The following is a 24,865-nucleotide window of genomic DNA, read 5'->3' on the forward strand; positions in this document are numbered from 1 at the left end:
TGCCAGAAGGAAGGATCAGTACTTCAATAGCTAGGGAAATGATTGCTGTAGGGAATGTCCAAGATGCAAGGTGACATTACACGTGGCTTAAGAGAACAGCACACCAAGCTGGGTAAAGGCTTCAGTGGAAAAACGGGCTGCCTTGAAGATATTGCTATAGGCTTGTAGTAATTTAGGGGGAAATTTTCAAAGGCACAAAGGGCAGCTAGGCACCCACCACCCAGTGCATGTCAGTGGGAGCTGGGAACTTACATCCTACTGTGTCTTTGAAAATCTCCCCCTTCACTTTTTTGGTAGCTTAAGAAACATCCAAAGTGAAATTATTTAGCTAACCAAAGACTCTGGCTCTTTTGTGTAGTTAACAGCAAAAGTGCATCAAAAATTCTACTGTGATTTTCTATTTATGATTTTAAATACACATTGTATATGTCTTAAAGATGATTGAACGGAATAAAAAGAACAGTATAATCAACTGATCCAATTAATCAAATGAAAATGAAAATGTAGTGGATATCATTACAGTAATTTTAAGTGTCTATCCAAAATCTCTATTTTGAATGGAGCATATTGAATTTTACTTTACATGCTTTCCATAACGTGGATTTTTTTCCTTCAACTCACTGTTCATTTTAAAAGATGATTTTTTGAAAATGAAAAAGGTTAAATTTAAATTACCCTCAGAAATCACTGACAATGCAAATAGCAGAGTCTGTCAAGGAAAAGTGGGGAAATTTTAATAAGATTTGTATGTTAGATTTTTAACTTCATGCATGTCCTTCTGCCCATTATAGGCTTTATCAGAGGATGGAAATATTTAGTTCATAATGTGATTAATTGTTAGAGGGTTACTTTACAGTAAATGGTATTAGCTGTGAAATTTAAAATCTCAGACAGAAATTGTTGTGTAAAACCTAGCAGAAGAATTAAAATATTTTGAGCAAGACTCAATGCTCACTTCAGTTGCATTTTGTTCATACACCACAAAACACACATTTCTGAGTATCGATTGTGTTCATTTACCACAGTAAAGTGCATTCATTGATAACTACCTGCTGATATTGAATCAATTTTATGTGCAGCATAGGGCATTTTTGTCAGGTAGGGTAAATAATATTGATTCCATTTTAAAATGAATAGAGGGTAGGAGAAATTAATTTAGTTCTATGAAGTTATTTAATTATGCTTTATTGACTATTTAAACAGTGAATGTTGTGAAATAATATGATATCATGAGGCAAGATGCAGCCACACGCCTTAGCAGGGTTACAAGCTACCCTTATAAAATGACAGTGAACATATTTCTTTTCTTTAAAAAATTCCACTGACTGTAGTTGATTAGTCTTAATATAGCATCCTAATTGGTTAAAAAAACTCTGTCACGCAAATTCATTGCTAACTACAACAATGCAGATCCACAGTGATACTTACACCATCTTTGTTTCATTATTAATGGACAAATGTTAAGAGTTCAGATGTTGTTCCAAAAATATATATACTCTAGTTCCAAAAAATGTTTAACCTACAAAAAAAGCAAATAAACAATTGTTCTTACAATTAACATCTTACGGTGACAATTAAATATTTTCTATTTCAACAGCAGTCTGGATGTTAAACAACTACTTTCAACAGTTTCAGTCTGCAGGACCGTATAACTTTCACCCTAGTGTTTTAAAAGAATTGGTCAATGAATTCTCTTAGCCATTATAGTTACTTAACAGATCTTGGAATACGGGAGAAGTTCCAGAGAACTGGAAAAACTTAATGTTTTGTCAGTATTTAAAAAGATGTTCCAGGTAACTATAGCTGTTTAATTTGACACTGATCACAGGAATCAATCATGGGAAAGCTGATACGGATGCAATCTGTGAGGATTGAAAGATAGTGGAATAATGAATGCCAGTCAACATGGTATTATGGAAAATAGGGTCAGATCAAACCAACGATATCATTCTTTGAGATTATAAATTTGGTTAACAAACGTAACTGTTGATATAATATACTCAGACTTCTGTAAGACATTTGATTTAATACCACACAACACTGATTAAAACATTCACACTATACAAAATCCAGGTCGCACATACTAACCTGATTTAAAAACTTGTAACTGAGGGATCTCAAAACATAATTGTAAATGAGGAATCATCGTCTAATAGGTGTGTTCCTAGTGGGGTCCTACAGTGATCTGTTCTTGGCCCAGTGCTATTCAATATCTGTATCTGTGATCTGGAAGAAAATATAAAATCATTGCTGATAATGTTTGCATCTCACAGTTGGTGGAGAGATGAATAATGACAGGTCAGCACAATTGGGATTGCGTGGTTGTTACCTGGGATTCTTTCAACCTAAAGCTCTTGGTAACTTTTACTCTGTACGAGGTGGTGTCAGGAAATAAATCAGGGGAGACACGGCCGTCCGACTGATAGACGGCTGGCACAGACAGGACAACACGGGTGCTTTCACTTCAGGCTAAACTTTACTTAGTCTCAAGCACTTACACATGTTTGCAACAGGTTAGCAAAACACCCCCAACCCTCAATAATTACCGAAGCTGAGTGTGGCTCTCGAGTGGCACAGCGGCAGCCCATCTGCCAGTGGGGAACACAAGATGCATCCAGAGGGAGAGTCCAGTCCCGAAGAGACCCCCTACCTCAAACTTTCCCCCCTTATTTATACATTAGTAATAGAATGACGTGTCCCTTAAAGCTTGTTAAGCAAGCTGTTCCAATGGTCAAGAAGAGGTGTGGATTTTTCCAGAGTTGGCAGCCTTGAGACCCTGTTGGACACATTCCTGAGGACACATCCTGCTCCTTTAAAATGCAGGTATCAGCAACTTCAACACAATTCTTATCGGGAAGGACGCAGGGTCAAGTTGCCCTTTCTGTGGCACCCAAAACCCCCTCCCCTCCTGCCTTGGTCAAGCTGCGTGGCCACTTTACAGCCTGTTGACTTGGCTGCTTTTAGCAATAAGCCATAGTGGTTTCAGGCACTTTACTGGTTTGCTGACATCTCCCTGTACAGTTCCCCTCCTTAAAGGTCACCTTTCACACAAGGGGGCCTTTACATGATCGCTGCCACACCTTTTCTGGATGCACCTGAGTTGAGATCCAACAAAAGCTCAAGGCTCTCAGCCAAGACCAAGCAAATGATCTTCTTGTTGGCATCCCACACTTAGCACACCAGCATAGCAATTTGACAAGTGATCGTTTTAGCCTCCTTTCCCATTTAAGGGAGTGGCGACAAGTTCGATATGTTCCTTTCCTGGGGGTATGAGCACCGGTGGCAGTAACCACTGACTCATTTGTCAGGAGACTTGCAGTTGCCAGATTTTGTGCCAGGTCCAGCATGTCATTAGGCTGGTAACAAAAACCACTCCTATTTGGCATCCCAAGATTACTATGATGGGGTGTAGGGCCAAATTCAGGATGCCTGTGCCAGTGGGGGATCATCCCAATAATACTTCCCACCAGTTGTGTGACAGGTCCTGGCCAATTCTTGCAAATACCCATTTAATTTCACTGGTGGTATGATGCACAGTATGACTCTGTGCCCTTCCTGTTTTGCAGTATATGGCTGGTTCTATAAATCAAGGTATACAAGCAATTTCTGTAAAGCAGTTAAATCCATTCCAAGGGGCACAGGTTTTACGATAGAATACGACACTTTTAACTGACTATATTTAAATTCGGATACATGAAATTCAAAATCACATACCCTAATTGCTGTAATATGACAGAAACATTTATAACATAACTTTGTTTGTTTGCCAATACCTCTATGTTAGTAGCATCCAGTACTCCAACTTCTAATCCAGTTCCACCCAAAGCAGTTCAATACATTTCTTGGGAGCCTTTTCTTTAGGCTACCCACCCCTCCTGGCTGCCAGGCAAATCCAATAACCTTCAGTAGTTCACACTGAGATAGTATGAGGGCAGCTATATCTTCACTGGGCCTTTCCTTCCTTACATCCAATGTCATACAACACCCAGTTGCATTCAGCTGGGCTTGCATGCTGGAAGATGACTAGGAAGTAATCATTGGCAGGTCTTATTATTTTAGTAACCAATGTTTTTACATACCCTTTTTCCCTTGGTAATTTCATTTTGTACTTTAAACATTTTTTCTTTCTTTTTTAATTCCTTTTATTCCCACAAACAGATAAACCTTGAGTCTCATGCATATTTTGCATTTAAATGTGCCTTTACCACCTAAGGATGTTTCCCTGTTAACAGACTGGCATTTCTTGACCTCCGCCCTTCTGCAACATTGGTTTCTGTAAATACAGTTAAAATGCTTGTTCATCCTTTTCTGCCTAATGCAGTATTTCCTTTTTTGTAACACAGTACACAACAATGCTAGCAACAAGACAAACAAAACAAGACAAAACATAAAACACAATCTTTTTGTCATGACAATAGACCCATGATATTCTGGGTTGCTCTTCAGCTGGTACCAGCTTTTCCTGATTTTCTGAAAGACAAAAAGAACATGTTTCTACCCCTTTTAGGGTGGCAGATTATTGCTTAAACTATCCATTCCTTTTACAAATATCCTGGCTGAGTGCAGGCAAAACAGAGGAATTACCCCCATACCTTCCTGTATTTTTGGTCTATAGGCAGGCCAGGTTTCAATGGCTCCTACCTTTTAAGGGTTTAGGGGAAATTATCCACTGTTCATTTATGAAACTTATGAGGTGGCGTACCTCAGTTTTTCTTGTTATACAGCAGAACAAGTTTGTAATGTTTCTCTGCTGTGCTAAGCTGAGAAGCATCATTACCATATGACCTTAAAGATTTTTTTCAAAAATCATACACAGTATAAATTGTTACAGGGGTACTTATTAACATTAAATTTATCCCAGTGTTTAATACTAACATCAGATCTATTAAAAACTTCAGATTTCAGCACTGCATACACACACAAAAAGAATATTTTTCCCTACTTAAGGTTAACCTGTCCCTCTCTTATTTTTAGGTTTGATTTCTTTTTCCACCTTCCTCTGGAATGTCATAATTTGAGCCTTTTGGTTTCAGGTAGTTTGTTTGCTGACCAGGTATGTTCATTATCTGCAGCTCCTTTGTGCTGCCATTTATGGGCAGTTCTCTCCTTCCTCTATCAGTTAGGTGATTTGCATTAACACAGAGGCTTCCTGGCTTGCTTTTGGATCCAAAGCCATCAGCAGCTCAGAGACTCTGTCTTAAAAGAGACACAATCAACTTCCACATGAGTTTTGATTTATTTTCACTTTCAACCCCTGCTTCCAAAACACACGATGAGCTGAAAAAGAAAACACAACCTACTGTGGCTCCCTTTAGAGCCCTAATAGGATTTTAGTTAAGTAGCATGTTTTGTTTGCATTTGTTTTATCTCTTCTACAATATACACTGCACCTGTCTTGGGGAAAAAAATGCACATTCCTTTTATGGTGTAACTTCTATAACATTATATTAGCCATATCAATTTGTACATAAGGTGTAACAGTTTCTTTTGTGCTCAGAGTTTTCATGTACCTTTATCAAAGTGACAGTCTCATTCCTCAGAGCCATCTTAAGGCTCAGTGTTTCTAATGTTGCTTCCTTTTTGTGCACCTCACCCCTGCTGTTGCTCCAGAGGGGCACTGTCTTATTTCTTTATTCTTTTACTACAGTTCTTATCTGCTATTTTGTCCCCCACCCCCAACAAAAAAAAAAGTGATCCAGAGTTTCTTCCCATTCTCCTGGGTTTGACTGCCCTGCTGCAGCCACGACTTGGTCTTTATTTAAAAACATTTTAAATTTTGTAAAGCATCGAGTTACCGCTTAAGGGTTAAATGCCAAATCCCAAAGCCAAACAACACTAATTACCTGTGTCTGGCAAAAAAAAAGTGTCTGACAGTTTTACAACTTTGGTTTAGGTCCTAAACACTCCACATATGTACACAATATATTTATACACACACACATACAGATACATACATACCCTTTTGCTTAACATCCCTTACACTGCTTTAATTTTTACACAGCTGTAATGTACATAGATTACATTTGTATACATTTGGGGTCAGGTAAATTCCAATAGAAACCCCTTATGTTCTTTTAGCAAATTTGACTAAATTGTTCGGTCAAATGATTCAAAGCAGATTGTATTTTTGCCTGGCTTATTTACAAACATCACTTTGGAAAAGGGCCCATTTTTCCTTCAGAATGGCTGCAAAGCAACCAAGAATTCTTTTTCTATAACACTTTTCTTGTTAACATTGTAAAGCATAACAAGATCCAGTGGCTGGAAGCTGAAGCTAGACAAATTGAGGGTATGTCTTCACTACCAATGTTAAAGTGCTGCCGCGGCAGCACTTTAACGTGACTGTGTAGTTGCAGTGCTGGGAGAGCTCTCCCAGCGCTGTAAAAAACCCACCCCCACAAGGGGAGTAGCTCCCAGTGCTGGTGCACTGTCTACACTGCCCCTTCACAGTGCTGAACCTTGCATCGCTCGGGGATGTTTTTTCACACCCTTGAGTGAGAAAGTTTCAGCGCTGTAAAGTGGCAGTGAGAGGAATGTGGAGGATTCTCTGTCACATGAAGTCTTTACAGCAAGATTGAGTGACATTCTACAAGGTATGCCCCAGCTCAACCAGTTGTTGTGGGCTTCATGCAGAAATCACTTGGTGAAATGCCCGTGTTGTGCAGGAAGTCAGACTATATAATCATAAAATCTGAGTCGGGTCACTTTTTAAATCCTTGAGCCCCAAGCTCCAGTCTGTTTCATTATCCTCTTTAAATGTATCATTCTGCCCTACTGCATATGAACTGCAACTTCTGTTATCCCCTGCTGAAGGTTCTTTTTGTAGTTCACAGAATGTTATCTTCTCAGCCAATAACAGAATTCTAGCAGTAATAGATGCGGTAATTTTGGATAAATTTAATTGAATGATTAATTTCTGTAATTTCTCTCCATCACATTCACTTTAAAATTTCATTTTAACCAGTATTGTAGGACTCACCAGTTTAACATTATCCTGACTTAATTTTTATTTTTGAATGATGTGCAGTTTCTTTTTCCTACAAATTTGAAGTCTACAAATAGACTGGTAAAAGCAGCAGAAGAATCTGGAAGTGTATTCCTAAATCTACACTGAGTTTGGAATAAGTTTTTAAATTTCTTTGTGTTAAGAATATCATGACGGAAAAGAATTAGTAATTGCTCTCACATCATTCAGAAGTGGATTTTTCCCCTCCCCACCACACACCGGCCAAAGTGTGCAGACTTTTGTTTACCTTTGAACTTTATAGGAAAATATTAATATTAGAATATTTGTAAGATTTATAGGATTAATAATGTAACTACTTATACAATTTGTAGCCTATCATTATCAGTTGTCATTAACATGTACATTGAAATTCTACGAATAAAAAGTAAAATAATGGTGTGCTGCAACATCAGTGTTACAGTGCTAACATGCTTCTCTGGGGTCAGTGGTTCTCACACTGAGGTCTGTGGAGGACCAGAGGTACAGAACTCTTTCCTGGTGGTTCAGAAACATGTTCATATGAAAAACAAACCATAAGGTTGGGAAGGGAGGTGAGTCAATGAGAGGAACTTTGTGCTAAGAGCTGCCTCACAGAATGAAAAGTTGAAGAACCACTCTTCTAAGTATCAGAACCCTAGTAGTCAAGTTCTCTGCCAGTGTAAATTGGTGCAGCACCATTGACTTCAATGGAGTCTCTCCTATTTACACAAACAAAGCATTTAGCCTTATAATTTTGTTAAATAATTTTTTTAGGGACCAAACTGCTGAGCAGCTGGGAAGAGGGTATTGGTGAAAAACTATTATAGCTCACATGAGCAATCAATCAATTGGATTGTTTTTGAAAATCCAAGGGTGTGAAGTAGATAGGCATAACTTTTATATAAAATATAAGGTAAGAAAATGTTCATACACAAATACATCAATAAAATACATTTCATAGTATAATAAAACTAATTAGGAATGTCTTTTTGTGGCACAAAAAGAATCATCATTGAAGTGAGGACTGGGACCAAGATGCTATTTGTTAATTCAGAGTATAAAACCATTTATCTTGGTGCTTTAAAGTTTCATTAGATTTTTTTTGGGGGGGGACTCCTTTTTTGCAATTCAGGTTGGCTGTAATAGCTTCATAGGATCATATGCAATTTGCTCTTACCTGAAAAAAAAATCAAAGAGTTCACAGAAGCCAGCATGTACTCAGACACATCATGTTCTTAATTCTTTATTCACAAAATCTTGGTCTAATTTAAAAAAATAATACTTACTCATTCAAACAAAAGCTGCAAAATAGTGCCCTAAAGACAGAGGTTAACTCTGTTGTAAAATAATGACCAAAGCTCACATTCTTAACTTTTTTTAAGCCCTTGGGAAAACTCCATAATTTATATGTGCAGTACCTGGCAGAAGGAGTTGCAGTTTGGAGACTGGCTCAGCTGGGTAGTAAGAATGGAAAAGTTTCTTGTGCAAATGTACCGTATTTTCCGCACTATAAGGCGCACCGGATTATAAGGCGCAGTCTCAATTACGGGATCTATTTCTGTACTTAACCCATACATAAGGCGCACCGTATTATAAGGCGCATGCTAAAACATACGGTCTACAAAAAAAGGTAACGGTGTTCATAGTGTAGTAAAAAGGTAACGGAAGCAAAACAGTGAGTTTAGTTGAACTTTATTCTACTATTTAACAATACACTCACATTTTCTTGCTTCCTCCACTTCCGAACCATAGATTCATTGATGTTGAATTCTTTCGCATCTGCTCTATTCCCATTTACAACCGCGTAACTGATAGCCTGTAGTTTGAATTGTGCCTCGTAAGCATGTCTCTTCACTGGTGCCATTTTCGGGGGTCCTTAGACAAACAAATGTTGTTTTGCAGCATACCGGTAGTATACCTACCGGAGGAGTGGAGAAGGTAAATGTACGTACTGTACGTATTACGTAATGTTCTCTGATTGGTTTATCGCTGCCAGCGTACGTAGTTTACGTATTACGTCCCTGTGTCAGCGAAAAATGGTCCGACAGTCAATCAAGCAAAGCGCTTACCAAAGTCGCACAACAACATTTTTACAGATTTTGGAACTCAGTGCACACATAAGGCGCACCGGATTATAAGACGCACGGCCAATTTTTGAGAAAATTTAAGGCTCTTAGGTGCGCCTTATAATGCGGAAAATACGGTATATGTTTGCATCTTTTTCTAATCTCCCCAAAATGGAAATAGTTACAATATAAAGTAAGTTCAATTGCACTTCAGCAGTATATCACATACAGTGCCTTCAAGCACAATTCAAGGTTACATCAGGAAGTATGGGGGAGGCCTAAGGGGGAAGTACACTCTAAAAGCACAAGAGATAGACGGAGAGACAGGGAGATTTTCAAAGACTCATAGGGCATTTGGATGCCCAGCAGCCAAATCCCATTTTGCCTTTGGAAATCTCCATCACAGTACTGTAGCTCCATCATTCAGATGAGTCATAAAAACAAGGTCCTGACCACTTCTTATTAAAGTTCCCATGATGCTTTTAGCATGAGTCTGTTAACCCTGGTGATCTGTCAAAATTGCATTTAGGTGATTACCTTCCACCTGTCTTCTACCTACAGTATAATTGGATACGATAATCTTCATCACTTCGTGTCTTAAATCTATTGGGTAGTATTGCTCTTGATTGTCAAATGACTGCTGTGACTCATTGCAGCTGTGGCTGCACTGTAGTGATGGGCTAAGGCGTCCCTAGCATAGAGCGGATTGAATAGTATTCTGCAATTATTAGTCTTTTTTTTTCTTTGTGAAGCATTTGTGAACCAGTCCTAGTTTTGCAAAATAATAGCTATGATTCAGCAAATCACTTATGAGTGTGCTTAACCTTCAGCATGGGAGAAGTCCTTTGGAAGCAATTTTCTGCCATTTCTTGTGTTTTTACTTTATATTTTATGTCTTGTGTTCTATTTTCATGTATTTCTTTCTCTCCCTTCTGCCCTCCCCACTCTCACACCCTTAGTTCGTTTGTTCGTTCTTTCTTGTCACTTTTCCTCTACTCCACATTTCATTTTTACCCTCTTATTTTACCTTTACTTTTCCCCTTCTCTATTTCCATTCTCCTACTCTAGAGCTCCTAGTGTTAGACTTCAGCGGTTCTAGTATGTAGTGCGTCAACTGTAAACAGCATTAGATGTAGTACATAGTAAGTAGAGCATCTCATTTCTAACAGGAGTAATGCTGTTAGTAATTCCAGATGGGACAATATGCCATTCTGTCCTAACAGGATTAGAGAATATGGACAGTGGATTCAGATTACTCATTCAGGTCTCAGTCTCACATCCTGAAATCATCCCATGAAACTAAATACTTCGGTATGCAAAAATGTAGGTGTTGTAGGTCTATAAAGCTGCAATTCAGGCTAATTGGATATTTAGTACACAGGACTTAAGATACATAACTTAATTAAACTAAAATTTGTATCACATCGTAAAATTAACGGGAGTTTTTATGCAAATAATATAGGTACTTGCCTTGCCCCCAGTCTGTTTTGTTAGTTTTATTGCAACTGGAAGAAAATTGTTAAACAGAGCAGCCTAAGACTGGACAGTGAAAAAGGAAAATGAAGAAACACACACAATTTTTCCCCAGTATTAATCAGCAGTTATTCACTTGATCCCTCCTAAAGCCTTGATTGCTGCTGGGAAAATCATAAATATAAGGGACCAGTCTATAAAAGAACATTTTTTCAATCTGCATTGTGCCTGTTTATGTCTGATATAGCATCTTTCCTTTAGGTGGATGAATGGCATGAAGCACTTAGTAGAGCATCTTGGGTGAAACCTTGACCCTACTGAAGTCAATGAGAGTTTTGCTACTGACTAAAATGCAGCAAGGATTTCACCCCTGGTCTCTAGTATGAGTAATGCTACTAGTAATCCTGAATGCATTGCCAGTCTGTGGAAGTGGCGTGGAGGTGATTTGGCGAGTAACAGGTAGTATGCATGAAGGAGGTTATTACATAGTTTCCAGAGAGCTACACCATCTTTGGTGGCTTTAATAAACATAGGTTCAGTCAAACCCTTTCCCTGGTTTCACTTCATGAATGGTCACACTCCTCTGCTTTGACTTTTGGGTTTGCAACAATCCCAGAATGCATCCGAATCTGCCAAGTGTTCACTGGCTTTGTGTTTTTCACCTCAACCCATAATTCAGCCCAGGTTCACTGATAGGTTCACAAACTCATCCAAATCTTGGTTTTGTAGCAATGCCCTGGTTTCAGGTTGTTACAAAATTTCACACATTTGTCTGACTTATTATTGCTTGTTACTTGTATTGCAGTAGCGTGTAGGAGCCCTGTCATGTATCCCACTGTGGTATGCACTGTACAAACACATCACTAAAAGACTGTATGACTTACCATATGGTATAGTGGAACCCTTGATTTCAATTGTCTTCTCTAACTCTGAAGTTCTAGATACCACTGCCATGAACTGATGCCATGTCACACAGGCAAATAGAGTGGATTTCTTATGCTAGATTATGCACAGTATATTCATAGTTAGTTCAGATACTCACATTTTAAAACCTAAGGCATGCTTTCCTTTTTGAGACCAACATCAGTAAGTAACCCTATTTTACTTTTACCTAGGAAATTATACTCAAATTATGGTTCGAAACGTGAAAGAAAAGCACATTAATCTCTAAGTGCTGAACCCTTTGGCTGGCCCTAGATTAGATGCCACCATGGATAAACCTTCATTCTGGGTCTCCTTTGCTTCCACCATGGTTCTTAGCAGTCTGATTGATCCAGCGGGGATTGACTTATCATGTCTAGTGTAGACACGATAAATCGATCCCGGAGTGCTCTCCTGTCGACTCCTGTACTCCAGCTCGGCGAGAGGCACAGGCGGAGTCAACGGGGGAGCGGCAGCAGTCGACTCACTGTAGTGAAGACACCACGGTAAGTCGATCTAAGTAAGTCGACTTCAGCTACGTGAATAACGTAGCTGAAGTTGCGTAACTTAGATCGATTTCCTCCCCCACCCCCCCCCAGTGTAGACCAGGCATCAGCCTTTACATCCCTCCCTTTGAACCCGTCTCTAACTTGCTATTTCATGGCTGTGTTAAACCTTCTGAACTCTGTTAAGACATCTTAATGCTGAAAGCTTTATTGTGTCTTGGATGAGGTGGCTACAGCTGACTTTATGAAACAGGCAAGCTCTTAATAACTTTTCAACAGTCAGCAAACTTTGTAAACTGTGAAACCACACAATTCACTCGCTTCGTCCCCCTGTGTAACATAAAGATATTAAAACTCATCTTGCTGTAAATACAGTGTATGGTCCATTTTAAATTGTTACATGTTCTTACATACCTGACCCACTGAAGAAGGTGATTCAGAATCTGCTCCTGCGCCCATTAAAATCACTATCAGAGGTACTATTGACCTCGATGGGAGCAGAAATCAGTCTCTTATTATTCAGTCACCACCCAGATAGGAAAAAAGCAAGAGTGGGTTTTTTTGTTTTATTTTTGTTTTTTGAAAAATTGCAGCAAAATAGCATGATTATCAAGCCTGCCTTTTTATTGACAATGAGCCTAACTGTGCTCTCATGTGAGTGAATTTTGCCATTGATATCCATGGAAGCAGGATTGGTCCCATAGTTGGAGGTGATAGTTGTTGGCATTTTTTACACTATTTCTTTAACTTTTCTGTAAGCTGATATGACTTTAACTATAGATATTTTTTTTAAGCGAGGGGTCTGTCCTACCCCAAATTGTATAGTGCTTTTAAAAAGGTACCTTGCTTAATGGCTTATAGACTTGTAATTAAATAAAACAATTCAAGCCAAAAAATAGGAAGCAGCCTGTTCCCTTAGCAGATGTTGGCATTGTTATGTCATTGAAAACAAGGCTTTTGAAGATCTATATGATTTTTCCTTTTCTTTAAGTTATTCATCAGTTATAATGTATCACCCAGACCTCTGGTCAAACCAAAATGCACGTGTTCCCTTTGTGAGCATTGTACAGTTAATTCTCAATGGCCTTGTTTTTATGGCTGTGGAAGTGCCACTTATTCCAGCAAATTACCTTTGCAACTTATGCACCTATTTGTTGGACAGCTTACAGTCACCTGTGGGCTGAGCGCTGTTCATCGCCACCTTTATTCTTTGTGCACCTGCACAAGTCTTCTCTGCCGATAGCAAGCTCCAAAGTAGTTACCACAATTAAGCCAAACTTTCTCCCTTTGAAAGATGTTAAAGACCTGCTCTTAACGGTATCATTACCATTAACTACAGCTACTTACTAATTATAAGAGCAAGAGGAAGGAGGCTGGCTACCTATGTGGTATTGTGCTTGTATTTTCAATATACTGTGCCTTTGTAGTCATTATATTTATGATATATTTCAGATCCGAGCAAACAGAAATGATGTTAAAATTAAACATGGTTAAGTACCAGGGCATTGTTTTGTTTTGCTTGCTATTGCTTGTTCTGTTTTGCATTGTACCTGCTTTGCCTTTAGCCTGTGTGCTCTTAGGACTGGGGATCTGTGATTTGCTTCAGCCCTGCCTGCAGTTACGGCCCCATATAACACTGTTAATGAGAGCTGGTTAAAAAACACTGACATTTTCTTATAAAAATCGGACACATTTTGCAAACATGTTCCCATTGTTCAACTAGCTGTGCTGCTAAACAGCCCTCTGCTTTGGGATGAGGAGAGCAGACGAAGGAGAAGGCGTTGTCAGTTCTTAAATTTCACTATTACAAAATAAGCAGGGCAAATGTTCGTACACATTAAAATACCTGTGCACATTAAATTAAACCTCTATTTAAAAGATTATCGCATGTGATGGGGTTAGTTAGGTTTAATTGCTCTCCCTGTTCACAGCAGTTCATACACAGTCTTTTTCCTCCTCTAGAGGAAACTCTGGCCTCGATCCTGTCTATGACTAATTGCATAATGTGAGTAGTCCCACTGGCCTCACTGGACTGTTCACATGTGTGAAGTTAAGCACATGTGTAAGTGGTAACAGGATCAGGGTCAGTCTGCAAATCTGAGTTGTTGCTTTAAACCTTATGGGGTTTCCCCAATACTTTCTCAGACAGACCCTATCGAAGATATGTCCACTTTCCCGGAAGGAATTTCCAGTGTGGTGAGAGCAAGAAACAATCTGTTGATAACATAATTAATCTGCTCGTCCCCATTAGAAACTGGTGTGTCAGGAATCCAACTCTGGCCACACAACAGGCCACGTTGATCTGTTCCATTCCGAGGTAGCTCTCACTGGGCTTTTAGTTAAATGACAGATGTAAAAGTAAATGTTTTAAGTATGGATTTGCCTATACATGTATGCAGGAGTGATGAAAGTGATGCATTAGATCACCGTAACATATTGACATTATCAATTATATGTTATTAAACAGCTTAGCTAACTGAATGATTTACCTTGTGTGTAACTGCCTTTTTCAATTAAAGGTTGCAAATGCTGGGGAACTGGGGCACAACAGTAGAAACCATATATTTTCTCCTGTTCACACCGGCACTGCTGACATGCAAGTGATGGGAGTGTTGGCGTTTTGCTGCAGGCTGTAATGGGCTAGTTTAAATGGTCTAAAAAACATGATTAATGATTAGGAACAGGGCTGTTACGCAGCTTCCCGGTGCTTTTCCTCAGTGCGTTGCCATTTATGTCAACTACCTGCACACTTGGGAGGTGTTATTTCAAAGTAGTCAACACACTTTTTTTTCTGCTGCCATTTGTTTCCATTTCATAGGTCCCTTTGGTTGTCTAGATATAGCTAATGTTTCTTTACAGTTGTAAGCTTCACTGATAAAAGAGGATTATCCACAGGCTTTATTAGTCTAGTAACCAAAAGCTAAACCGTTGAATCTGAGTGCCACTTTAGACATGGGGGAATTTCTTTCCTGATATCAACTATACTTGGTATTATTTGAGAGAGAGTTTAGCAGAAATTTTATAGGATATCCTGAAATTAACCAAACAACTCACTTTTTCAACCAGTTTTCTTATAACCATGTTAACTTCCGTGTACTAGTATTTGCAGCAAACGCTAATTTGCACATTAGTACTGCCTTATTATAAATAAGCCTGTAAAAACGCTACCAATATTATACACATATATGTGTGTCTATTTGTGTGTGTGCGTGTTGCTTTGGGAAATGAGACCAATACAATTTTTCTGAAGTGACTACTAGACATAACGCGTTCCCTTTGCCCTATAATGCAAATCAGACACAGTAGAGTAGTGGCAATTGAAATAGTTTGTCTCTGTACGCATGGCTTAGAACCTGATATTGGCTGTATGTTGGATTGCCATTGAAACTCAGCATTTGCCCACCATTTTCATGCTACATTCTCCAGGATACCAACTTATGCTTGCAATGAGAGGAGTGTGGTAACTGTTGACAATGGTTATTTCATGGGTGACCACAGTATGAAGCTAATAGTTTACCCTCCACCCCTGTATTGCTATATAAAAACAGGATTTTGCCATAAGTTTCTTGTTTAAAAACTAGAGTCCTGTTACTTCAGGATAGCTCCTTGTGGGCTAGCAGTACACTCCTGCCAGGCAGATCTTAATATGGCTCTAAAACAGTGGTGGGCAACCCGCGGCCCATCAGGGTAATCTACTGGCGGGGCTGTGAGACACTTTGTTTACACTGATCGTCTGCACGCATGGCCACCTGCAGCTCCCAGTGGCCGCGGTTTGCTGTTCCTGGTCAATGGGAGCTGCAGGAAGCAGCGGCCAGCATGTCCCTGCAGCCTGCGCCACTTCCCACAGCTCCGATTGGCTGGGAATGGTGAACCACGGCCACTGGGAGCTGCGGGTGGCCGTGCCTGCGGACGGTCAATATAAACCAACTATCTCGTGGCCCACCAGTGGATTACCCTGCTGGGCCACCTGTGGGCAGCAGGTTGCCCACCACTGGAAAGGGCAGGTTGCTGACTAGAAGCCTGAACATGCCGCTTATCTGCAGAGCTTTCTGGAACATGAAGTGCTGGAAGGCTCAGTAGCCAGCTTCCCTTTTGTAGTGGTCTTGATTCCTTTGAGAGATGCTGCTCATCCATTTCCTCCTGATTTGTTTTCTATTAAGGTGCTTGGCCAGAATGCCAACAAGTCATAGAGAAAGAACATCAGAGTAGGGCAATGAGACCAAAATGGACTAAGTTTAAAAAAAAAAAAATTAAGAAAAGTAACACTGAGTGTTATTTTCAAGCACTTTCAGCATACTTCAGTGTACAAAAGGAACACCGCTTTAATGCTCTTGCAGTCCTAATGATTACAAGTTGTATGTGTTTGTAATAATTTTGCAAGAGAATATACAAACTTCAAGGTGGCTTGCACAGCACATGGGGAGGGACTCCCCAGGATTTTGTCCTTTATATAGACATACATTAACTGGACTGAATAATATAATATATATAATGTAGTATTTGGGAGTCTGGGATCCCAAGCTTCCATCTTCTCTCTACCTAATAAGGTTTCTAACTAATCAGCAACAACTTGGATTTTATTTTTTTTAAACGGAAACATTTGTGTGTTGGAAGAATTTGTATTTCTGTTCTATGGGAGGGTCAGCAAAACACTTGCTAAGGATAGTTTGCAAGTGTTACTTATTAATTCAGGCTCCCAAACCCCAAGCAGAATGTTGTGGCCATTCACAAGTCATGCTCTCCCAATTAGTTTCCTTTTAGACGCGTGTCCAGATTCGTTGCACATATTTTTTAGTTTTCTGTTGAGCTCAAACACTTTATTGTAGAGTCTGTTGGTAAATCGTGATGTAAAAATATTTTTTTCTGCACATCAGTACAGCACTTTTTCCCCCTGTAGTTTAAGAAGCACTGCTCATGGGCAGGTTTCAAAGGAACCTCATCTCCATATGGTTTTACTCGATAATCCTTTATCCACCATCTTCAGCTCTCATTCCGTTGCTTTCTTGCCTGTGGCTACGTTTCTATCTCTGCATCAATTAGCACAGTGATTTATACAACAAGCAAGCAGTTTAGAGGTAATGGTACACAATTAACATCTCATTCCACCATAAAGGGTATGCTAAATACCCCAGTCACTGCTTTCTCTGCCTTGAATTGAAATAAGTGTTTGTCCTAATTCATATGCTATCTGATGTGAAGTGGGCCTGCTTTGTACTGCACTACACCATTAATCTAATTATAGATAGCTGCAAATGAAGTGCTGTCTGAGCACAGAGACTAAAGAAAATAGCGCTTTTGTCATTTAGCATGACTCTGTAAAGCAAGATCGCACTTTACATGGCACTATGGCAAAATGGAAATCTGAATAATATTGCTGCCTGTTGCATCTTTTCTAATTACAACAGCATTGTAAACACAACTGGGCGCTGATATAAATAGAGCTGTAGATATGCTGTCATGTGGGTTGTAGGAGAAAATCCTCAGAGTGCTGTTGTATTAAATGATGCATCCTGATTGACAGCTACCTTGAGACTGCGCTGATGGAGTTGTCAAAGCATTATGCTAACAGGCTGCTCCAGTGACTGCAGATGTACAAAGCTCTGAGGCTCACAGAGCTTTCTAACGTCTGTCTGTTCATTTCACCTTCTTCGTCTGGGTTGTAACTCCAAGAGAAGGACATCTACAAGCTTTAATTCTGTATGTTTTTGATCCTGACTGTTTAGCCTTAGCCTAAAGTGAAGGGGATGTATTTTGCATGGCTTTAACCCTTGTTAAGTTTTTCTAGAGTGTTAATTATGTATCACACAATGAATTGAAAGTGGGAAGCATGGCTGGATTGCAATTCTAATTAAGTTTTTCTGCTGGACTGTGTTCTGCATGATGGTGATTTTCTCCTTCTTCCCCCTCCTCCCTTTTGCTGCTGTTAAAGGCTCATGATTTTTGTGGGTATTCATTTTTGACTGTCATTTTCCAGCACGTGCAGTGTTTGCTCCTGCACTATATTAGAGATGTAGTTGCTTGTGTGGAGATCTTAATATTAGTTCTTACTACCACACTGTGGAAGTAAATTAGCTCCAGAACCCAGAGCTCAAGATCTCTGTAATTTGAGACTTACTTTAAATCTCCTTGTTGAGTAAGAAGTCCTTGTCTGTAAAAGATGATGATGATGACTGCCATCTTCAAGTAATATGGAATAAATACACAAGCTTTCCTATTTGTCATGGTGAAAGTATAAACAAGGATATGGTCACTGCTTTGAAATGTAAAGAGGAATTAACGAAAAAGACAATGTGCTGATAGCAGTTCAGCATTGAACATTGCTTATTATTGACTTGAATGATTACTGGAAAACTGTTACTCATGAGCTCCTGATGGCCAATTGACACCTGTTAAATGACTTGAGACAGAAAAGGAAGCTTACTAAGAGCGCTAAAGGGAAATTACCTAGCTAATAAAGTTTATTAATTCAGAAATGGACATTATTCTACTGTCTGCAGTGCAGTTGTTTTACTGAAAATAATCAAGATGCACAGTGGGTGACTTATTTGCTAGAAGCTGAGCAATTTACAATTTTTAACCTTCCTACCAGAAAAATGACAGGTTTTAAAAACATGCCTGAATATAATGTAAAGCATACTGTAAATCTGCTTCTGGTCAGCAATCCAAATAGGTACTTAAGTTACAGATATACATACGTATATTGCTATGCTAGGTTGCTCTATAAAATATCCAGTAGAGTTTGAGTATTTACAACTCAAGAGAACGTGAGATTAAGGTATGTAGGGAAGATCCTATTTGATGAACTAATGCAAGATGTAACAGGATGCAGTTTGAGCATTATACTTGCAGCATATTATATTCTGTTACAGTTGGTAGAATAACCTGTATAGTTTACTGAGCTTTTCTTTAGTGGAAATGTATTTTAAATATGTGCTTGTGACCTCCTTTAAACCACAATTGGTTGCCTACATTTTTTTCTTTTTCCTCTTTTTACCACTTATTCTACTTAAGAGATTTATACAGTAGGTTTAAAATAAATATATTTTGTTTTCAATTTATTGCCTTCTCTTTGTACCTTTATCCCTGCACATCTGTTATTATTATGCCCTTTTCTCTAGTCAGAGAGATTTAGTTGTAAGAGGTGGTTTTGCATTACATACACCATAACGTTCATTTACCTAGGACAGCATACTGTTACCCTAAGCAGACTGTTAGCTAAAATCACCCTTCCCTACCATTCTTTCTTGTTTACTGATAGTGGACTTCAATAATCCTGTGAAAAAGAAATACCTGTTTTCTACCCAATCAGGCATGCCTGACTCCATTCAGGTACTTTTTTATTAACTTTACTTTGGCTGGCAGAATTACCCTCTGAAACCCCGCAGAGTGGAGCAGTGACCAGAGACAACTGCTGATGAGTTCAGATCTGATCAATGGCAGATTTTGCTGCTGCTAAAGTCCACCGACAGCCAACCTGCTTATGACTCCAGCAGATGTTTCTTCTGTTTTAGACCAATGGAAACCTTATGGTCTCCACTTGTAATCCAACCTCTGCAACGTTCCCCATTCTCCTCCACACCACCCAACCAAAAAACACCTTAAAAAAACATACGGAAACTTCCACTTCAGATTTTAGATTTAATTCAGTAAAGCAAAGGTGCAACAGTATTATATCACACGGTTAGACATTTTTGGTATGTCTTTAATTGTCTTTGTTTTAGAGACCTCTGTAGGCATTGTATGATTAGTTTGGTCTTCCTAAGGCCTTTGCAGTTCTCATCAAGCCACATGTGTATGTCTCAGGTTAGGATCAAGAGCTCACTAACCCCCCTCTCTGTAATATGGTTTCTGAGAGCTAAGAGATAGCTTTACAAAGGAATGCTTATGTGGGGATTTAGTGGGGTCCAGCAGAAAGTAGAAATACATCAAAGGTAACCTTAAAGAAGGAACCTTCTCTCTGGTGCTTTGTCTTCTTTTTTTATATTCCAAAAGGTCATTTGTTAGCCAACTGCACCAAAAAAGGCCTTTCCTGAGAAGTTTACTGTTGTTATTTTGTACTTTTAGATTACAATAACTCTCTTATCCCCAAAACAGACTAAAGAACAATAAACAAATACAAAAGGAAAAGGAACAGCGCATCAATAACAAAGACCTGCATTTGAAAGCTGTTAGTTTACTGACTCTCACATCTCATTCCAAGCAAAGCAGGAGTCCTGCAGAGAAAGGAATGTAAAAGATATGAAAATTATAAAGATGGTAAAAACTGAGTATTTGGTAGGGATACTATAACTTGGTAAGGAAAATTGAGCTTTAATGTGCAACATACAGCAGGACACTCTCCCTGTCTCCCATCCCCCTGCATTGCTGCAGGTTTTGATGTGGTTGGGGAATTACTTTAAGTATTTCAACCTCAATGAAATGTTATAAGACGGCTTGTTCCTTGGAATTAAAGCAGATTTCCCCCCCTGCATTTAAAGTTTAAATTTTGAGGTTGGGCAGTGCAGAAGAATCAATCTATATAATACCTAGAAAATCAAATGGAGAGTAGGCATAACTTTTGAAAATTATATCAAAGTAATCTCTAACACCATACTGTAGTGCCAGTCCAGAAAGCTAACTTATTTGTGTTTTCTTCCAAGACCTAGCTTTTTATTATTATTATTTTCAAACTATGAGTACAAAGCAGACACTAACCATGGATACTGAAACTGTGCAATTTGGTGTAATTATATTCCCCCCCATAGATTTAATGAAGGACTTTTAAGTACAATTTATCTTTGATAAATAGTCCCTCTGCACAGAATGTTTATTAGATTGACAGCAGAATGCACTCTGCTAGCTTTTTTCCCCTGCCACTTATGACTCAGATGAATTTAAATAGGAGCAAAAAGCTTTTATTTGCACTGTAATTTCACTTAAGGATCATATCCTTCAGAAACTGGCAGACACTTGTATGTCTTGATTGCAACACACACATTCAAGAGTAAAGAAACATGCATAAGATGTTATTATTTGACCTGTCACATTGTCGCAATTCTGCTTGCAACTTATGTTATCAAATCTCCTCTAGGTATCTTCTCCCACCCCCCACAAGTACACGTACACGCACATGAACAGTTGTGTTTTTTTTTTAAAGGGACATGGCAAGCAGCTCACTGCATTCAATTTAGTCATTTGTGCAGAAAGGTAAATAACTTACCTTATTTTGTTTTTGAAAATGTACACTCCACACTCTAATTGACAGCATAATGCCAGCAGGATGTTTTCAGTTAAAACAGCTTTTTATATACAAAGTGGTGCAGGCTCATATGTGCCGCATCAGACGTACTCAAGGCATACGTATTTTGGTGAGAGTCCGAAAATCTCCAGGTGGTGGGTATAGCTTTGTTTATTACTGTGGCACATGACTAAATTCAGAGGTTTTATTTGTTTCATATAAATTGTGTCTCATATTTCTGAGTTCCAAATATTTTCCAACCAAATGGTTACACTGTTCACTGCACATGTTCCATCTATCCGGACAGCATTTATGTAGGATGATAACCCTCTGTTAAAACCAAACAATGTGTATCTTCAGAAAGCTGTTTTTTAAAGATTTCCACTGCAGTTAATTAGCTTATCATTGTCTTTTCCAAGTATCCCATTTTGCTCCCTCTGGAAGCAGAAGTTAGACTCCCCTTTGCCTTCATCTGTCTCATTTTGTATAAAAATGAAAAGTACAGAGACTCCATTTAACAAAACAATGGTTAACTATTTCAGTAGACAATATACGTTTTAAAAGGTGTTAAACTTTACCTCATCAAAATACATATTTGAATTTTAAATGAACTTCAGCCTACAACACTTATTATTGAAACCTTTGTTTAAATGATTGATGTAGTGCAATACTGTTCTTCGCTCTCAGTTGATGTTGGGAGATCAAGGAGTTTCTCACAGAGACCTGCTGCCATCTACTGGATTTCTACATTCAGTTTCACATGCGCTGCAGCAGATTTGAAGAAAAATTCTCACAAACTCAATGAAATGCCCATTGAAAGTGTACACATGTTTTTAAGAACTAAAGTAAAAAGGGATATTGACATACAAATGTACATAGTTTCAGAAAGGTTTAGTTTAAAGGGATGCTGTTAGATAGTTCAGGCCCTGGAGTTTTGTTTTGTTTTGTTAATTTATAAAACACCATAGAAATATTTTTTCTTTTTAAATTTAGACAAAAACAGTTAAATAGTTTAGGTTGAACAGGACTCATCACCCTTATCCTGGAAATGTTCTATTCTTTCTTACCTCACAGTAGGACTTTCCATGCCTTGTTTGCAGCATTATGCTTATACACGATATTATGGAAGTGAAATTGTCTGATCTGTTTTGATTGCAAAAGCTGAATGAAGTGTTAGATGCAAACACTGAATAGTACAAAGTAAAGTAATGTTTTAAAATTCATTCATTGTTAATAGTCTAGGGAGGCGTTAGTAATTCAGGGCTAAATTCTAGTTCTGCTCAGTTACACTCAGGTGTGTATCTGAAAATATTCCATTTAATTACTCCAGACCTAAACCAGGGTAACTCAGAGTAGGATTTGGTGAGAAAAAGGATATTTTCTCTTTTTTAAATTATTTTTAAATTTTAATCTTCTTTCCCTTTGGGGGAAAAAAAACCCTGAAACGTGTTAACCAGATTATTAATCCAATATTGCCCTTTTAGTTACTCAGTGCCGCTGTCTTGGGTTGTCCTGTATTTTTACCTTTGTCCGTATATTCAGGTAGTGAAAATTGTGACACGGATTTGAAACTTTAGACAGTTCCATACAGTATAGATAATGTGTGTATAGTATTAAAACACCATCTCTTAAGTCGTCATACAAATAGTATATCAATGCAAGACTTTTAGATCATTACAAAGAAATTCACAAGAGACACGAGATTAAATATTTTAAAATATTTTTCTTTTTGTCTTTTCCTTAAGTACAAGTTACGCATACTGACCAAGCTTGCTGCAGAGTTGAGTAAATACATGCCAGAGAAAGCAGTGGAAGATACAACCAGTATTTTGAGATCACCGATGCCTGGAGCAGTGGTGGTGGTTTCTGTAAAGCCTGGGGACTTGGTAAGAGAGGCTCTTTTGCTATATATAATTTTATACTATATTCCACACAGTTTCTTCCACAGTATAACTGAAAGCCTGAGCCAGCCTCCTTCACAGAACTTTCTTTTGTAACATTGTCTGGAGAGTATGATTGTGTGTGTGTATTGCTTGCTTCTTTTTCATTATCCGTTGTTTATTTCTCTGTTTAAGCTGTACTCTTAAAAATCACATTTCATATTACATTGGGGTGGAGGGGAACTTTCATAGCTGAATAAGAGCAAACACTCATCTGGATAGCATGCTATCCTGTTGATTGTGGTGGGGGAGGTTGCTTGATTTTCTGCCATGGACCAGTTAAGTACTGTAGTTGTCAAGTACAATCTTCATGTTTATGTGAAACAGGATAGATGTTAATGTGTCCTCCTGGGGAAGAGTTACTTGATTTAAAAAAAAAAAAGTTGTCATTTAGTGTCATGTCAGGAGTACTGTGATTCACACATTCCTGAAGGGAGCATTCCATGCTAAGTAAGAAATCTCTGTAGGCGATTCCCTCACCCTGTCTAAGGAGCAAAATCTAGGGAGAGGAGGGTAATAGGACACATCACCACTATCCTGGGGGTTTCCATTCTTTTCCATCACACAGAACTAGAAAAAACCATGATGTTTGAGAGTTACATGTGGGTGCTTTACATTATTCAGTTTTGTGTGACATCCGAGCACAACCGCATTACATAAAATTATAGTTAGGGGTTAAGAGCCTTGAATCTGAGCCAACTTACAGCGTTGAAGGGGGTGATGTTATACTGGGATAGGGGACATAAGAATGAAGCAACACAGGCCTGAGTCTAAAGTGCTTAGTACTGTTATTGTTTAGACAGTACCATAAATAGGCATGTGGCACTTTACAGGCAAATAGAAAATCCTGATCCCTGAATTTATAATTCAAGGGTACATCTATGAAGCAAAAAAAGACCAGCAGCGGCAAGTCTTCAGAGTCCGGGTCAAGAGACTTGGGGCTTGTCCTGCAGGGCCTAGAACAGCAGCATAGACACAGGTTGGGGCCAGGTTCTGGAGTCTGGGCTCTAAAACACAGTGGGGGGGGGCGGGTCTCGGAGACCAGGCTCCAGCCGGAGCCCAAAGTCTACATTGCCCCACAATGTGAGCCCCATGACCCTGGCTTTGAGACATCTGCCCTGTTGCGTTAGTTTGTTTTGAGGTGCAGACAGACCCCCAGGGTACAGTCCTGTCTTCAGTGAGAGGTTGAGTACAAGCTGGATAAGGACCCCAAATTACTACATGTTTAATCTCAAAAGGTGTTGCCCCTTAAAATGAGGGTGAAGCACTACATAGTGCTTCACCTTGTTTTACACATTTCCATGCAGCTTTCTCTGCTTTTACACAGCATACGTATGGGCATTTCTCTCTGTTGATAGGAAAAAGAGATGGGAAATAAAAGCTCCAGGTGCAGAGATCCAGAAAAGTGGGTCTTTGCCTCCATATGTTTATATTAAATATGTTACTATCTATGTTTGTTATGTTAATTATATATAAATAAAATGTATGTGTGTGTACACACACACACACTCTCTCTCTCTCTCTCTCTCTCTCTCTCTCTCACCTAATTCCAGTTTGGTAAAAATGCAACTGAAAGGAAAACTCCACTGTGTCACGTGGCAGAGGTGTGAATATATCTTGACTGTTGTAATTGCTGCATGTGGCAAACGTTGTTAAATGTGCACTTTTAAAAACTGTTGAATTCGCTTAAAATTAACCTGTTTCACCAGTGAATGTTAACAAACTCTTATGCCTGGGAAGTGACTTTATGCACAGGA

The 24,865-nt window shown here is 38.8% G+C and overlaps 1 protein-coding gene across 6 annotated transcripts in view; it reads left to right on the forward strand.

Moving 5' to 3' along the window:
- Window positions 1-24,865, forward strand: part of PCCA (propionyl-CoA carboxylase subunit alpha) — a 414,132-nt gene that overhangs the window by 374,895 nt on the left and 14,372 nt on the right. For 4 of the 6 annotated variants that reach the window (XM_039502573.1, XM_039502579.1, XM_039502614.1 and 1 more), the window contains one exon: window positions 22,914-23,054. In XM_039502573.1, coding sequence (XP_039358507.1) covers window positions 22,914-23,054 — 141 coding nt within the window. Of the gene's footprint in view, window positions 1-19,209; window positions 19,246-20,045; window positions 20,228-22,913; window positions 23,055-24,865 lie in introns of those variants that run through there. The other 2 variants (XM_039502605.1, XM_039502597.1) reach the window with 2 other exon arrangements.

Source organism: Mauremys reevesii, linkage group 1, assembly GCF_016161935.1.
Source record: "Mauremys reevesii isolate NIE-2019 linkage group 1, ASM1616193v1, whole genome shotgun sequence".
NCBI lineage: Eukaryota > Metazoa > Chordata > Testudines > Geoemydidae > Mauremys > Mauremys reevesii.